This window comes from Sorex fumeus, unplaced genomic scaffold (assembly GCF_029834395.1).
Source record: "Sorex fumeus unplaced genomic scaffold, SorFum_2.1 ptg000030l, whole genome shotgun sequence".
Lineage (NCBI taxonomy): Eukaryota > Metazoa > Chordata > Mammalia > Eulipotyphla > Soricidae > Sorex > Sorex fumeus.
In genome coordinates, this window is record NW_026606087.1 from 20500450 (window position 1) to 20518071 (window position 17622).

The window sequence follows — 17622 nt, forward strand, 5'->3', positions numbered from 1 at the left end:
TGGTCCAAAGATGTTATGGGCCATTCCATAATTTGGATGCACTGTTCCTTTTATCACGATACCTCAGTTAGAAAAATAAAACAAAGACCACTCTATAACATCAAATAAAAATTCAATTTGAGAGCATTTAGTCTGGCTTTTTTTTTTTTGGAGAGGTCGAGGGGAGGGTGATGTTCAGGGTTTCTCTCTGACAAGCTCCATTACTTTTACAGTCCTACCCACTATACTATTGCTCTGACCCCTCTTTGGCATTTTAATAGTTCTTATTATGATGATATATTTGAGTTATTTCTTCCATTGTTTTGTCTTCTCTTTTCTTCTTTATTTGGGGGCATGGGGGTGGGCCACATCCATTTGTGCTCAGGGCTTACTCGGGTGGTACTTGAGGACCATATGGTCCCCCAAACCTGCTAGGAGTGGTTCCTGAGTACAGAGCCAGGAGTACCCCTGAATACTGCTAGGTATGGCTCAAAAAGCCCAAACCAAAAATAAAAAGATGAACAAGTTGGGCCAGAGATATAATACAGATATTAATATATTTGCTTTCCATCTTGCTGACCCCAGTTCAAAGCTTGTGCACCACGTAAGGTCCCCCAAGCACTGCCAGGGAACATATGGCAGTGGCATTCCTGAGTACAGAGCCAGGAGTGATCTCTGAGCACTTCTGGGTGTGACCAAATACACCCTCCCACTGAAAAAATTTTTAAAAGAATATTTATTTTATTTTATTTTTTGGGACACACCTGGTGAGCCTCAGGGATCACTCCTGGCAGGCTCAGGGACAATAAGTCATGCCAGGGATCAAACCCAGATCAGCTGCATGCAAAGAAAGTTTCCTATTCATTGAACTTATCTCTTCAGTTCCCTCAAAATATCTTTTTAAGGTGTTCAAGGGCTGGAGTGATAATATAGCGGATGAGGCACTTGTTTTGCACGCAGCCTATGCGGACTCAAAACCCAGCATCACATATGTTCCCGCTAAGACTCACCAGGAATGATCCCTAAGAGAAGAGCCAGGAGAAATCCCTGAATAACACTGGTAAGGTTCAAAGCTAAATAACTAAAAATGTGCACAAATCCGGAATCTTTTGTACATTTACAAAATTGTGAAACTATCACCTCTTTATTTATTTACTGAATCCTGGACCCCATGCACATAAGGCAAACACCCAACTACTTAGTCACATCTTGGCCATCTCACAGGCCAGACCTCTGTGATGGGGATGGTTGATTTTGGGGAGAGGAAGGGACACACAGGGTGTGCAGGGGCTACTTTCAGTTTGGTGCTGCGATCACTCCAGAGGTTCTAGGAGGAACGTGCAATGCTTGGGACGGAACAAGGGCTTCCTGTGTGCAAGGCATATGCTCCAGCCTGCAAACTCTCTCTGAGTGCAAGAACAACACACCCCAAGCTGGAATGTGGCTGAGTCCAGAGAATTCCTAAGATTGGTGTTTTGCCTTTGTTCGTTTGCTTTGGGAGCTGCACCCAGTGGTGCTAAGGGGCCACTCCCAATGTGGCAGTTCATGGGACTGTGCAGTGCCAGGGATCAAACTCAGGGTTCAAAGGATGCGCATAGCCCTGCATGCTCTCTCAGTGGTTAGTTGATTTTATGTACCAGTTATTCATATTGAGAGGGTGTTTTGAAGCAGTAGGATCAGCATAGCAGATTGCCTCTGCTAATGTGGGTGGTCCCAGGAGTCAAAGGGAACTCCTCCTGCCTGCCTGGGCCTTTTCCTGCCTTCACACTCAGGCTGAAACATCAGCTCCTCTCGGGATGGGAACTTAAGCCACGGCTCTACTAGTTCTCAGGCCCCCACACTCACACTGGAACTGGACATTGGCTCTCTCGGGGCTCCAGCTTGCCAACTGAAAATCTTGGGACTTGTCAGCTCCTATAATTGCATGAGCCAATTTCTAATAAATCTCTTTCATTGTAAGTTTATGGAAAAAGAAAAAATTCATATATAATATAAAGAGAAAAAAATCTATAGATCTCATTCAATCTCTACATAAATATGCTCTTAGTTCTACGACATATATAAATTTATGTTTATACTGTTCCAGGCTTATAGATAGGGTGGGACTCCGGTAATGAGTTTTTCAGAAAGTCATAATACCACGATGTGGTTTAAAGAAGTTGCCAATTCACCAGCACTGAAATAACCCAAAAGCCTGGAGGCACCAGCCAGAGAAGGGTGGACCCCCTCATTAAAGAAACTCCAAGAACTGAAGTTCATATTAAGATTATGGAAAAGACCATCAAAAGTTCAAGACGACGGAGAATGGGCACTGGTGGAGGGATGGGTACTCGATCATTGTATAACTGAAACCCAAGCACGAAAGTTTGTAAGTCTATAACTGTACCTCATGGTGTTTCACTAATTAAAAAAGAAGTTCAAGACGGGGGCTGGAGCAGAAGATAGGGTGCTTATTTTGCATGTAGCCAACCCAGGTTCTATCCCCGGTATCACATATGGTCCCCTGAGTCTGCTAGGAGTTATTCCTGAGTGCAAAGTAAAGAGTAAGCCCTGAACATCACCAGATGTGCCCCCCCCTAAAAAAAAGTTCAAGACTGGGGATGGAGAGATAGTAAGGTCTATTATGCTTGTCTTTTATCTACCTAATCCCTGTTAGATCTTTGTTCACCACATAGAGTCCCCCAAGGATAAGCAGACGTGACTCCTAAGCACCAAATTTCATGGAGAAGGAATGAGAGGAGCTCTGATTTGCAGCACTTGTTGATTTCTGAGCTATAAATATTTTTTATTATTGTTCCATCACTGAGTTTAGTAACTGGTAGAGCCACACAATAGGACACCATTTCACAGGAATCCAATCAAGAGCTACAGATAGCCTTGGCGTATAGACAGCAGCAGAGTAGTAGTAGAATTTTTTTTAAGAAACTCATTGTTAGGAATATATAATTACAAGTATGTGGTGTGTATATAGACTATATATATATATATATGTTAAGTGTCAATTATACACATAGTTGTGTTGGTTCTATTTCTCTAGGGAGCCCCAGTACAATCTTTTTAGTAATGATTTTCCACCACCATTTCCTATAATTAACCTTTTGAAACTCCTATATACATATGCTTGACTCTTTCTCTTACTCTGTCTGTCTGTATCTCCTCCATCCCTCCCCCATCCCCCTCTCTCTCTCTCCCTTTTTTTGGGGGGAGGCTACTCCTGGCTCTACACTCAGGGATCACTCCTGGTAGTGCTGGGAATCTAACCAGGACAGACCATGTGCAAGGCAACCACCCTACCACTGTATTATCTCTCCAACCCCTTGACCTACTCGTCCTATTCGTTAATTTTTTGCTTAAGTTTTCTGTGCCTTCTGTGATTTCCTTCAGTGTCTTCTAATTTCTTCTTCAGTGAAATGACTTTAAGTCATCTGACTCATTTCAGGAAACTCTCAAGGTTCTTTTCCCATCTTCATCTCTCCCCTCTCCCACCACCCTCCTTCCAACCCACATACAATTTTTTTTTTATTATGGTTCCTTGTCTGCTCTTTCTTTGCTTCTCTCTCACTCTCTCCATTTTGGAGGGGATTGCCATTGGGCCACACCCGGCAATGCGCAGAGGCAATGCTATTCCTGGCTCCGTGCTCAGCACTGACCCTTGGGAGTACTGAGGGGGACCATAAAGTGCTGGGCATTGACCCAGGAGAGGCCCACGCAGCTCAGTGCAGGGTCAGCATCGCAGGTGCTTTCTCTCTGGCCCTATTCCTTATCTCATCTCTCTATCTTTAGTTATTCTAAACCATAATTATATTCACTTGGTTCTATTTTTTGTGTTGCTGTTTAGTTTGGGGCCACACATGGCAGTGCTCGGGAATTCCTCCTGGCTCTGCTCTCAGGGATCACTCCTGGTGGGCTTAGAGGATCATATAGGATGTGGAGGATCAAACCTGTGTCGGCCGTGTACCAGCTCCTTACCTGCTGTATTATCTCTCCAATTCTTCATTCTTCCATTTTTACCCTTCAGATTTTTATTTTTTATCTGTTGGCTCTTCTGCTCTGTCTTTTCTTGTTTGTGTTTTTTGTTCTTGGGTCACACCTTGCAGTGATCAGTATTTTTATCACTCCTGGTATGGGTTCAGTGGATTGGGGGTGGGGGGGTGGGGAAGTGGTGCTGGGGATCAAACTGGGTCGACAACGGTGTGGTTGATGAATGGGTCTAACTCAGAAGAGAGAAGAATCATAGTAGTCAAAACAGGGTGCCATTGGGGGACTGAAGCAATAGAACAGCCAGGTAGGGTGTTTGCCTTGCACGTGTCCAGCCTGGGTTCAATCCCCAGCATCCCGTATGGTCTCCTGAGCACCTCCAAGAGTAATTACTGAGTGAAGAGCCAAGAGTAGCCCTGAACTTTACCGGGCAGCACTGGAACTGTGGCACTGTCCTCCCGTTGTTCATCGATTTGCTTGAGTGGGCACCAGTAACATCTCCATTGTGAGACTTTTTGTTACTGTTTTTGGCATATTGAATACATCACGGGTAGCTTGCCAGGCTTGGCTTTGCCATGCAGGTGAGTTACTCTTGGTAGCTTGCCGGGGCTCTCCGAGAGGGACAGAGGAATACTGGGTGTGATCCCAAAACAAACAACAAACAAACAAAAGCAAAGCAGGGTGCCTTCATGAAGTAGACTGGGCACAGAGTGGGGAAGATCAGGGACAGAGAGGCAGAGAACTCAGTGTGAGCATGAAAGCACAGCTCTTGCTAAGTGACAGAGGGAGGAGGCAGTGTTGCCAGAGTTCAGGAACCATCAACCAGAAGCCAGGAGGATGCACATTCAGAGATGCTGTCTGAGAAGAGGAAACTGAGTGACTTTATGCAGTCCCAATTGCCTACTCGTTAGAACCTCCCTGTGGCCAAATTCAGCCAGAAGAACAATGTGTGGAATTTGGATTTACATATTAAGTGGATCCTCTTTCTTTTTTGGGTCACACTCAGATATGCTCAAGGGTTACTCTTAGCTCTGCACTCAGGAGTCACTCCTGGAAGTGCTTAGGGGACCGTATGGGGTGCTTGGGGTTGAACCCAGTTTGGCTGCATGCAAGGCAAGGGCTTCATCTGCTGTTTTATCTCTCCAGCCCCGTAAATAGGCTCATTTTTCTGTGTTATAGAGCAAGGCAGAGATGAAGAGGCTGAGTGGTGGGTTTGAGAAGAATAAGGCCATGACAGACATGGAAGGAAGGGAGAGCTGGAAAGACTAGCCACACATGTCGCATATAAACATATTCAAGTACTTATATATTTGCAATGAAAAAGTTTTAGGATAAAAATTTTTAGGATAAAAATTTGCCTTCAGGGGCTGGAGCAATAGCACAGTGGTTAGGGTATTTGCCTTGCACATGGCCAACCCAGGTTCGATTCCCAGCATCCCTGAGCACCGCCACAGGTGATTCCTGAGTGCAGGGCCAGGAGTAACCCTGTGCATCGCCAGGTGTGACCCAAAAAGAAAAAAAAATTGCCTTCATTGCAGAGTTGTAAAACTTAAATGACCAAATTGATGTGAAAATCTTTTGATAGTTGCCAAATGCTACATAAATATGGGATAACCATCATTGATATCATTAGTTTTCTGGATGAAGGAGTTATATCTGAATATGAATTAATAGAATTCCTTTACCGAGCATCTATTCTGTCATGAACACCTTTTGTGCATGTGTATTAGAGGTTTTTAGCTACAAGTAAAGATTAGCTAGGTTTTAAAAATAAGCAGCTTTTTTGTGTGTATGTGGAGGCACTCCAGCCATTTGCCTTGCATGTGGCCGACCTGGCCAACCCAAGTTCAATTCCTCCGCCCCTCTAGGAGAGCCCAGCAAGCTACCCAGAGTATCTCACCCACATGGCAAAGCCTGGCAAGCTACCCTTGACGTATTCAATATGCCAAATAACAAGTAACAACAAGCTGGAGACGTTACTGGGCCCGCTCAAGCAAATCGATGAACAACGGGAGGACAGTGCTACAGGGCTACAGTAGAGGCACATCCAGCTATGCTGAGGGGTTATTTCTGGTTTTGCACTCAGGAATCACTCCTGGCAGTGCTTGAGGGAGACCATATGGGATGCCAGGGATTGAACCTTGGTAGGCTGTATGCAAGCCAAGTGCCCTATCCATTTTGTTATCGCTCTGGCCCCTAAGCAACTATTTTCTGACATACCAAGAACTCCACGCGCTAACCAACTGAGCTAACCGGCTGGAGCGATAGCACAGCGGTAGGGCGTTTGCCTTGCACGCAGCCAACATGGGTGACCCGAGTTCGATTCCTCCGCCCCTCTCGGAGAGCCTGGCAAGCTACTGAGAGTATCTCGCTCACATGGCAGAGCCTGGCAAGCTCCCCGTGACATATTCGATATGCCAAACACAGTAACAACAAAGTCTCCAATGGAAATGTTACTGGGCCCACTCGAGCAAAATCGATGATCAACGGGAGGGCCTTTACTTTACTTATTTTTACCAAGAACTCCAGATGTGGGTCCAGAGTGATAGTACAACAGGTAGCATGCTTGTCTTGCACACAGCCAACCTGGATTTGATGCCTGGCACCTGGATATGGTCCCCCAAGCCTGCCAGGAATGATGCCTGAGAGCAGAATCAGGAGTAAACCCTCAGCACAGCCAGATGTGGCCCACAAACAAACAAACAAACAAACAAGCTATTTGGGGCTGGAGCGATAGTAAAGTGGGTAGGGCCCTTGCCTTGCCCACTACATGCAGCAGACCTGGGTTCAATCCCCGTTTGGTCCCTAGTGCCCCTCCCTAGTGGTGGGTCCCAGCAACCTCCACACCTGACCTGTGTGCCATATTAAAGACCCACACCACAGCTCCTGCGTGACCTTCTGCTTCCCGTTCCACCATCCCAGGCTGGCTGATGTCATTGAGCCTATTTCAGACAGGGAATCAATACTCCTCTCTACTAGCCACTCATCAAATCTATTCAACAAGTTCCATGCTACTCACAGTTACGCTTCCTGTTATTCTGTGAGGACCAATAGAGACTTCAGCCTAATCCCCCGCATCTTCCAGAAGTGTCAACTCCCTAGAATCACCACCCAGCACAGCAAGAATGTTAGAAAACCACTGGGGGAAACACTTAGAAGCCCACCAAGCTCAAAGACCTAAAACAATATCACTGAAGACATAAAGAAAAATAAAAAACAGTAAATTCTCAGACAGTGTCTTTAGTGACACTATGATGGGAAGGTTCAATGGGTTCAAAGAAATGATAGCATGGGTAGTTAGTAAAACACAAGAAAGTCTGAGAGTTGAAATGAAAAAAATACTACACTCAAAAATGACAGAAATGAAGAACATGGTAGGTGATACCAAGAAGGTCAATAGACGTTCTGAAGAGCAGAATAACAGAAGCTGAGCAAAAGATCAAAGAACTTCAAGATGAAAAGGAGGAAATTGTTGGGAAATAGTAGAAGGTAGAAAATAGTCTGAAAGGAAATAAACAGCATACCAGAGAACTATGGGATGAGTTCAAGAGGAACAATGTAAGACTGATCAGCATCCCTGAAGGCAAGTGTGTGAAGAAAGAAAAATCATCGATAAGAATTTCCCAGAGTTGGGCTGGAGCGATAGTACAGCGGCTTGGGCATTTGCCCTACATGCAGCCGGCCCAGGTTCGATTCCCAGCATCTCATATGGTCCCCCGAGTGCCCCCGGGAGTAATTCCTGAGTGCAGAGCCAGGAGTAAACCCTGAACATTGCCGGGTGTGACCAGAAAGAAAAAAAAACAAACCTGAATTTCCCAGAGTTAAGGAGTATGGGCACCAAGATCCAAGAGACCTGAAAGGTTCCAATGAAAATAGTCCCACGGTAGCATGGTAGCACGGTGCTCCCGTTTTTCATCGATTTGCTTAAGCGGACCCAGTAACGTCTCCATCGTGAGACTCATTGTTACTGTGTTTGGCATATTAGATATGTCACGGGAAGCTTGCCAGGCTTTGCTGTGCGGGCGAGATACTCTTGGTAGCTTGCTGGGCTCCTGAGAGGAGCGGAGGAATCGATCCGGGCTCAGCCGGGCTGGCTGCACGCAAGGCAACCTACCACTGTGCTATCGAGCAAGGTCTATGTCCAAGACACATTGTATTCAAAATAACAAGGTAAGGTAAAGGTAAAGGCCCTCCCGTTGATCGTCGATTTGCTCGAGCGGGCCCAGTAACGTCTCCATTGGAGACTTTGTTGTTACTGTGTCTGGCATATCGAATACTCTCGGTAGCTTGCCGGGCTCTCCGAGAGGGGCGGAGGAATCGAACTCGGGTCGGCCATGTTGGCCGCGTGTAAGGCGAACGCCCTACCTCTGTGCTATCGCTCCAGCCCAAAACAACAAAATCCAAAGATAGAGACAGAATATTGAAAACAGCAAGAATAATAAAAGAGCTTACATACATACGGGCAAGAACAAAAAAGGAATTCCCATAAGATGTACAGCAGACTTATCAAACGAGACTCTACCAGCCAGAAGAATATGAAAGAATATAGTACAAAAACAACAAAATGAACACCTCACCAAGAATACTCTATGCAGCTAGATTATCATTTATTTATTTATTTATTTGAAGGAACGATACAGAGCTTCATGGACAGGCAACAGCTCAGGGAATTCACAGCATTGAAACCAGTTTTGCAAGAAGTATTAGTAGAGTTTCTTTAAAGGACATGAGAAACTTCCCATCATGTGGCATTGAGGATGGCATGCATTCATGACTATCCTCTACTAGATTAAAGGTTAAAAAACATATAACAATCATTACAAAGTGACTTTCATTTATTTATTTTCTGATAATTTTATTTGCCAGCTACCGAGAGTATTCGATATGCCAGACACAGTAACAACAAAGTCTCCAATGGAGACGTTACTGGGCCCGCTCGAGCAAATCGATGATCAACGGGAGGGCCTTTACTTACTTTACTTTAAGTTTCATTTGGACCAAGTAATATGAACTAAATTTGTTATGTGCCTGCCAGGAGGCAGGCTGGTGGGTGGGAGGGGACCTAGGGTATCTAGGACGTTGGTGGTAGAATTGGTGATTGTATGCCTAAAACAGCTCTATTGGGGCTGCAGCAATAGCACGACTTGTAGGGCATTTGCCTTGCACGTGGCTGACCTGGGTTCGATTCCCAGCATCCCATATAGCCCCCTGAGCACCGCCAGGAGTAATTCCTGAGTGTAGAACCAGGAGCAACCCTTGAGCATCGCTGGTGTGACCCTCCCACCCAAAAAATACCACAACAATAACAACAAAAAACAGTTCTATTATGAACAACTGTGTAAATCACAGTGTCTTAATAAAATAAAGTAAAAGTAAAGGCCCTCCCCTTGATCATCGATTTGCTCGAGCGGGCCCAGTAACATCTCCATTGGAGACTTTGTTGTTACTGTGTCTGGCTTATTGAATACGTCATGGGTGGGATAGCACAGCGGTAGGGCGTTTGCCTTGCACGCAGCCAACATGGCCGACCCGAGTTCGATTCCTCCGCCCCTCTCGGAGAGCCCGGCAAGCTACCGAGAGTATCTCGCCTGCACGGCAGAGCCTGGCAAGCCGCCCGTGATGTATTCGATATGCCAAACACAGTAACAACAAAATCTCCAATGGAAACGTTACTGGGCCCGCTCAAGCAAACAGTGTCTTAATAAAAATTAAAAAAAAAACACAATAGCAAAAAACTCGAGGCCTTTTCCTTGACCTTTCTAGCTTGATTTCAAATGCCTTCAATGCCCATCTACCCACCTTCACCTCCAAGTTCAAGGCAGCAAGTGGAGGTGGGGGAGGAGGAGATCAGTTTGACTCGCCAACCTTTTTCATCAGGAAAGAGAAAGCTCTCACAATAAATCCGAGCAGAACTTTACCTAAATCTCATTGACCAGAACCAATGGGAGCACCTAGCTACATGAGAGCTGGGGTTACAAGCTAGAAAGGGCTTCTGGAGCAATCGACGGAGTAGACACAATTTGGGTCAAACAGTGAATACCCAATACGTGTGTGTGTGTATGTGTGTGTGTATGTACCTGTACGTGTTCTCCATTCTCTTAGTCCTTTTTTCAGGGGAAGTAAGATCTTTTATTTAGTTTTATTTGGTGGGAAGGGGGGGCGAGTTGCCATCCCTGGTAGCATCTGGGGCCTATTTCTGGCTCAGTGCTCAGGGATCACTCCTGGTGGTACTCAGGGGATCATATGTGGTCCCAGGGATGGAATTGGTATCAGTTTCATGTGAGCCGAGTATCTGGCCTCCTGTATATCCTCTAGCCCAAGATGTAAGATCTTTTTCAAGAGGAACCTTACATATCACTGGTAAAAGGCAGAATCAGGCCTTACACCCAGTCTTTTTTGACTGCAGTTGAAGAGAATAGACCTCTTGTCATTCTCCTCTGAAAACTGACCCCTTAGGTTCTGGTCTTGGAATCATGTGATTAATAGAAAGAAAGAAAAGGTGGAAAAGAATCAGGTCTAAAATCAAGTGACACATGCCTCTGAGGTTCTACACCAAGTGATGGTGAAGTCTGCACGATCCAAATTCTGAGCATAGCTGCTGGGGAATGGGACATGGGAAGGGGTGGCCTTTGTTCTGATGATGCCACTAGCTCCCAGAACTTCTGTTTTGGTTTGGTTTTTGAGTTTTTGGTCACACCTGGCTATGCTCAGGGGTTACTCCTGGCTCTGTACTCAGGAATGACTCCCGGCAGTGCTCAGGGGAACATATGGAATGCTGGGGATGGAATCTGGTTGGCCAAATGCAAGGCAAGCACCCTGCCCTCTGTACTATTGCTCTGACCCCAAAACATCTATAATATGCCCTTTTACAAAGCACCTCATCTTGTTACTGTAAAATTAGAACTCATGTCTGACCCTCGGGCTGGAGCAATAGCACAGCAGTAGGGCGTTTGCCTTGCACGCAGCCAACATGGCCGACTCGAGTTCGATTCCTCCGCCCCTCTCGGAGAGCCCGGCAAGCTACTGAGAGTATCCCGCCCACACGGCAGAGCCTGGCAAGCTCCCCGTGATGTACTCGATATGCTAAACACAGTAACAACAAAGTCTCCAATGGAGACGTTACTGGGCCCGTTCGAGCAAATTGATGAACAACAGGAGGACAGTGACAGGTCTGACCCTAAACTCTGTAACTTTTCATTCTATTTACCATGAGTTCCAAACAGCCCTCTTTACCAACATTTTTTTTTATTTCCCCAAGGACTGAATTTCATTGCAATTTAAATGCAAAAGAATGGGCTATATGCTCCTCAAGTAATTTTCAAATCAAAATGAGAGGATTTTTTTGTTTGTTTTTTATATCCAATGGTGCTCCTATCCAACAGTGCTCAGAGGACCATGTGGTGCTAGGAGTCAAATCCCAGTCGCTCACATGTCAACCCTAAGCTCAACCACTTCTCCAGCCTTGAAATGATAGAAATATCTAAAGCAGCAGAAGATGCACTGTTCAAATGAATGTGCCCTCTGGATGATATCGTGAAAAAAGACACCAATACATTACATAATTACATAATTTCTGCTGCTTAAGAAAATCATTCATCAGGGCTGGAGAGATAGTACAGCAGGGAGGGAATTTGCCACTAAGGAATTACTCTTGGTGTGTTTGGGGGACCACCTGAGATGCCCCCAGGTCAGCTGTGTGCAAGGCAAATGCCCCACCTGCTGTGCTATCACTCTGGTCTCTGAAAATTACTTTCTAGAAAAAAAAAGCATGTTTTACAAGGATAGTAGATCCTCTGTCAAATTGCTGATGGTTTGTTTAATGGAGGAAATGAGGCGCATTTACGAACAAATGTATTATAAGGTACAAGGGGTATGTTGGTGATTTTACCAAGCATGGCTCTTTACCTGGGAGAGTTGACAGTTGGTGAAACAGCAGGGTCTTAAAGGATGAATAGGAGTTCTCTCGGGTTTTGTAAATGGTAAAGCACTGCTTAAATGCAAGTGACTTAGAGGCCTTCATTAGTCTGTCCAAGCTTCACATAAAGCTCCCTTTCTTGTTTCTTTCCCATCCTCCCCAAGCCCAGATGCCCGTAGGAAGCAGTGGGCGTTAAACAGTCACACTTCAGTGCTTCAGCAAGTGAAGTGAGGTGCATCCAGCAGAAGAGCAGATCGGCACCCGAGGACGTCAAACGGTCCGGGAGCAGAGCCAAGAAGGTGCTGCTGGGTCAACAATCCCTCAGTTGCCACCCCATGGAGAAGCTGGCTTTGCTTGGAGCCTCCCCTGGGGTGACTGTCCTTCTCCGCCGGGGGGGGGGGGGGGGGGGTCGGCACCCAGCAAGCATCACCCAGAGCTCACGATTTATATTGGCAGGACACAGTGTGTCAGATGTCCCTGCAGCCTCCAGCGGAGGGGGAGGAAAGCAGACCCGTGGACCAGGGCTCTGGAATGGTTGGCAAGATTTGTTGGGGAGAAGTCTTTAGACACTCAGGATGAGACACGTTTCCCACTTTAATCACCAGGGTCCCCTTTCCACACCTGCAGCCTCCGGGGTACAGCTTCTCTGCCTCAGGGTGCCGCTCAGAGGTACTTTCTTTCATACCTCCCACTGTGGTTCCTCAGCCTATGACTCAGGAATTCCTCGGTGCTCCATTTGAGAAGGGAAAAAAATGCAGGGCCCCGCTGTGCAGAGTTGGTGAGGGCAGAGCGCCTTCTTTGCAATATTCCCTCCTGCTGTTTATTTATTTGTTCGTGCAATAAGCATCAATCCAAAACCCACATCTCAGTGCTCTAGATGATGTAACAGAATGGAAGGGGTAAAAAAAAAAAAAAACAGTCCAAATCCCTAGCTTTGCCTGGACTTGTCCTGACTGGGGATACCCATAATAAACAAAAGAACAAGGAAAAAAACAGCTTAAAGATATCAAGAAGGTCCTCCCCCACCCCTTGCCCCCCACACACCACCACCACCAAAAGGGAAAAAAAAGAGGGGGGGGGAATAGTACACCAGGTACAGCCTTATATGCAGTTCACCTGGGTTTGATCCCCAGCATCCCTTATAGTCACCAGAACACAGCCAGGAGTGATTCCTGAGTGCAGAATCAGGAGTAACCCCCGAGCATTACCAGATGTGGCCCAAAAACAGATAAAAATGTAAAATAAAGAAAGAAAATTCCAGGGGATAAGCTCTACTTTTTCTACATACGGAAAAGAAGAAACTGTGTGGCTGGAGTGATAGTACAGCAGGTAGGGCATTTGCCTTGCACGCAACTGACCTGAGTTTGATCCCCAGCACCCCATATTGTCCCCCATGCACTTCCAGGACTACTTTCTGAGTGCAGAGCCAGGAATAACTCCCAAGCTTTGCTGGGCGTGGCCCCCTCCCAGAAGAAGATGACGACGACGACAACGAAGAAGAAGAAGGAGAAGGAAAAGGAGGAGGAAGAGGAGGAGGAGGAGGAGGAGGAGGAGGAGGAGAAAGAGAAGAAGAAGAAGAAGAAGAAGAACAACATCAACAACAATAATAGTATAGCAGGTAAAGTGCTTTGGCAAGGTATTTACCCCTTTTGGTATATCTATCCTGGCTTCTCCAGGTAGATGATTTTCCTGTCTTCCTTCCTCACCCATTTGATGCAGTAGATGCCTTCAGCACACATGTCCCAATTTGCCAGTCTTACAACAGTACTATATTGCTACTCTTTAATACCCTTCAATTTCATCCAGGACAGACCTTTCATACTAACACCCAGTATGGGACTTGTCAGGGTCTGCAACCCATAAATATTTGCTCCTTGAATATATAAACCCTCACACAGCACTCTATCAAAGATCTCCTGGTGATGCTTATTTGGAATTAGCAGTCATCTATGATTAATCAGTGCCAGGCACTGTGCTAGGTGCTTCCAGCTCAATTTGTGCTTATACACCTCTTCGCTGCCATGTGCAGTGGGATTATCCAATTCTGAAAGGAAAACTCAAAGAATCAATGCAATGTCTCAGGTGGCACAGAAAAAAGAGCCAGAGCTGAGGACTCGAACCCACGCTTTCCTGATGTCAACTGCCAGTGATTCGTCTCCGATGCACCAGCCACAAGCTGGTTCCGTGAGCCCATGTCCTTTCCTCCTAGTTATCCATGTCTCCCCGGGGCTGGGTCTGTCCTGGACTCCATGCTATAGCCCATGTCATCACAACTGCACTTTGTAGTTAACATGCATTCAATGCACATGTCTGAGCTCTTCATGGGGTCAGAGAGGAATAAAGGGGGAAAAATGGGGCAGAGGAGAGTACAGCAGGTATGGCACTTGCCTTGCACACCACCGACCCCGGGATTCTATTCCTAGCACCCCATATGGGCCCCAGAGTCCTGCCAAGAGTGATCTCTGAGTGCGGAGCCAGGAGTGAGCCCTTAGGGCCACTGAGTGTGGCCCCGAAACAGCAACAACAAGAAGAATGGGTGTACACTTGCACACTAGAAAATGAACGAGTGGGTCAGCCTTTGCTCTGGAGAGAGCTGTTTCGAGGGAAGGAGTCTTTCCCGATACCTCCCTCCGCCCAGAGAAAGCTGCGTGTCTGGTCTCCGAGCTCAAGCCCTCATTTCTTAGAAATCACACCTTTCGCTCAGCTGTCCAGCTCAGCAGGCAGGCAAGGGGCACGGAGTGGGAACACGCATGGCTTCCAATGGGTCGGGGAAATGAGGTTAGGTTTCGATTCAGATAGTTATTTGTGTTTTCTGGGTCTGCACAGTCGATAAATTTTCAACGAGTAATGATTCTGTTCCTCATCTTTCACTGCTTTATGGGACTTCAGGGAATGAAAGCATAACATCCTGCTTTCCCATAAGTTCTCTGGCCGCTGCCCTGGCACCAATTAAAGACATGTCTATGCAATTAATCAAAAGCAATTTGGAAGCACTCTGGTGCTGCTCCTCTGAAGCGCTGCCTGCTCCACACACAGTAGTTGTTCAGCTGCGGTCGCTGGAGCCAGGCACATAGGAGCTTTTGATGAACTGGCTGTGCTGGCCCCAAGTGTTAACTATGTCATCTGACATAACTAATGAGGCTCCCAAAGTGATCCAGGCCAGCGGAGCAGCCCCGCTGTCTGGAGGAGGCTCAGTTTCCGCGGCCAGCCTGGGAAGAGGCTGCAACGTGCAGGGGACACAGTCTGTCATGTCAGCTGGCACCCTGGAGGCCCGAGTGTGGGAGCTGGGAGTTGTCCACAGGGAAGACGATGGAAACTGTGGGTCAGGCTCTGGGCTGGGTGCGGGGTGTGTGTGTGGGGGCGGGGGAGAGCGAGGAATGTGACCCCCTTGAAAGGTTGAGCTCAGCCTTCTCGTTTTGCAGATAGGGAAAACACAGTCCTGCAACAGTGGGGATGTCGGGGCCTGCTAAAGACCCGGAGGTGATAAGAGTGGACAGTGTGTGTTCGATCCGCTGCAGGTAACTTAATCATGAGTTAAATCCGGGGGAAGGAGTCCTGCCCTTGCCAGCTCAGCAATCCCAGATGCCCAGGGTTTGGCCTCAGCAGATCTAAGTGTCATGCAGTTCATCTTTGAGTCGATGTAAGCTGGAGTGTAAACTTCTTTTCTGAGCCTAGGTTTTCTCACCTTTAAACCCTGGGACCAGGATGTGTTGCCCACCTGGCTGACTTTAAAGACTCCGTGTGAGACCGCACAGAGGTAACAAGTATGGCATTGTAAGTCTGGGATATGTGGGTGTTTTTTTTAATTCTTACTCCCTCTCTGTCCCTCTCAGAGAGCCGAACAAGCTACGAGGGTATCCTGTCCACATGGCAGAGCCTGGCAAGATACCCATGGTGTATTCAATATGCCAATCACTTAATCACTTAACTTCCCGTTAGTCGTCGATTTCCTCGAGCGGGCGCCAGTAACGTCTCCATTTGTCCCTGTCGCGTGCTAGTGTAGTCCAATGGCATCTGTTCGCTCCGGGAACATGAAGGGCCTCAAACCGATCGTTCATGATCTTGACGAAGAAGTCTGACCATCTAATATGCCAAAAACAGTAACAAGTCTCACAATGGAGATGTTACTGGTACTTGCTTGAACAAATCAATGAACAATGGGATGACAGTGCTACAGTGCTACTCCCTCTCTGGAGCCTTGATTCTCATTTCAAAATGCACAATAAAAAAATTAGTGAGAGAGAGAGGGAGGGAAGGAAGGAAAGAGGGAAACAGAGAGAGAGAGAGAGAGAGAGGAAAAAGGGAGAAAGAGCGTAAAGGGTTGGAGCACAGACTTTGCATTCTGGAGGCCTGGGTTACATCCCCAACCACATGATCTCAAAAGCAGAGGGTCCCCAACCCCAGCATAGAGCCAGAGGTAGCCCCAGAGCACCCCAGAATTTAGAACCACCCAGTAGAGAAAAATAAAGGAGGAAAGAAATGAAACCCCTGAACCCCAGGTCTGGATAGAGTTTTGCTGTTCTCTTTGCTAATTGAAGTCACCTGGCCGGGTCCTCTGGTCCTTTATCAGTTAATCTTATACTGGACCTTCCTCCAGGGAGGCCAAACTCAACTCTCCCTTCCCTTCCCCACCCCCAGCCTCTCTATACTGGGCCCAAGAGCCTATAGCAAAGAGCAGGAAGCCTCACAATTGACAGAGGCAAAGCGGCCAGGGCTGGAGGCCACCGCCTCTCTCCCTAGTGCAGTGACACCTCCAGAGGCAAGTCACAAGAATCCCGATACCTGCAACATGATGGCAGGATGTGGAAGCTCCTTTCCCCCTTTCCCCTTGTTCAGAGCCTGATTTGTGGGTGCTGCCCACAACCACTTCTCCTGGAGCAGCTGGGCTCTAGGTAACCAGAGTCACCCAGGGCGTTTTTCTCAGTCTTTCCGGCCTTCCTGAATTCCTCCTTTCCCTCCCTCTCTCCCTTCTCCTCCTTCCCTCCCCATTCCCCTCGCTTCCTATCCTTCTTCTCTTCCTCCCTCACTTCCCTTCCTTTCCCCTCCCCACTCCCTTCCCGTCCCATCCCTCCTCTCTCCCTTCCCTCCCCTGTCTTCCCCTTCCCTCCCCTCCCCTTCCTTTCCATTCCCTTTGCTGCCCTCCTCTTTCCTCCTCTCCTCTCCCCTCCCTTCCCTCCTTTTCCCTCCATGCTTAGGGCTTACTCGTGACTCTGCATTCAGGGATCACTCCTGGTAGGGCTGAGGGAACTGTAAGTGATTTGGAGGATCAAGCCCTGGTTGACTGCATGCAAGGACAGCACCCTACCTGCCATACTCTCTCTCTAGCCCCTTTTCATTTTTATTGTAATTTTTTATCATGTCAGGGCTGGAGCGATAGCACAGCGGGTAGGGCGTTCGCCTTACAAGCGGCCAACATGGCCGACTCGAGTTCGATTCCTCCGCCCCTCTCGGAGAGCCCTGCAAGCTACCGAGAGTATTCGATATGCCAGACACAGTAACAACAAAGTCTCCAATGGAGACGTTACTGGGCCCGCTCGAGCAAATCAACAATCAACGGAAGGGCCTTTACTTTTACCTTTATCATGTCAATAACACAGTGATAAAAGTGGAGACCCTGAAAAACAAAGAAGAAAAGGGAATGGAAGGAAAGGGAAGAGAAGGGAAAGGAATGGGAGAACTCATTCAGACATCTGTTTTCATTTTTCTTACATAAATTTGAGATGGGGGCTGATTTTGTCACTGACAGAATT

General features: G+C 47.1%; 1 protein-coding gene across 1 annotated transcript in view; it reads left to right on the forward strand.

Moving 5' to 3' along the window:
• GVQW3 (GVQW motif containing 3) overlaps window positions 1–14946 on the forward strand; it is a 39350-nt gene extending 24404 nt beyond the window's left edge. Inside the window, 1 exon segment of the mRNA XM_056116430.1 lies at window positions 14668–14946. Within this exon segment, the coding sequence (XP_055972405.1) occupies window positions 14668–14946 (279 nt within the window).
• The last annotated feature ends 2676 nt before the right edge of the window (window positions 14947–17622 follow it).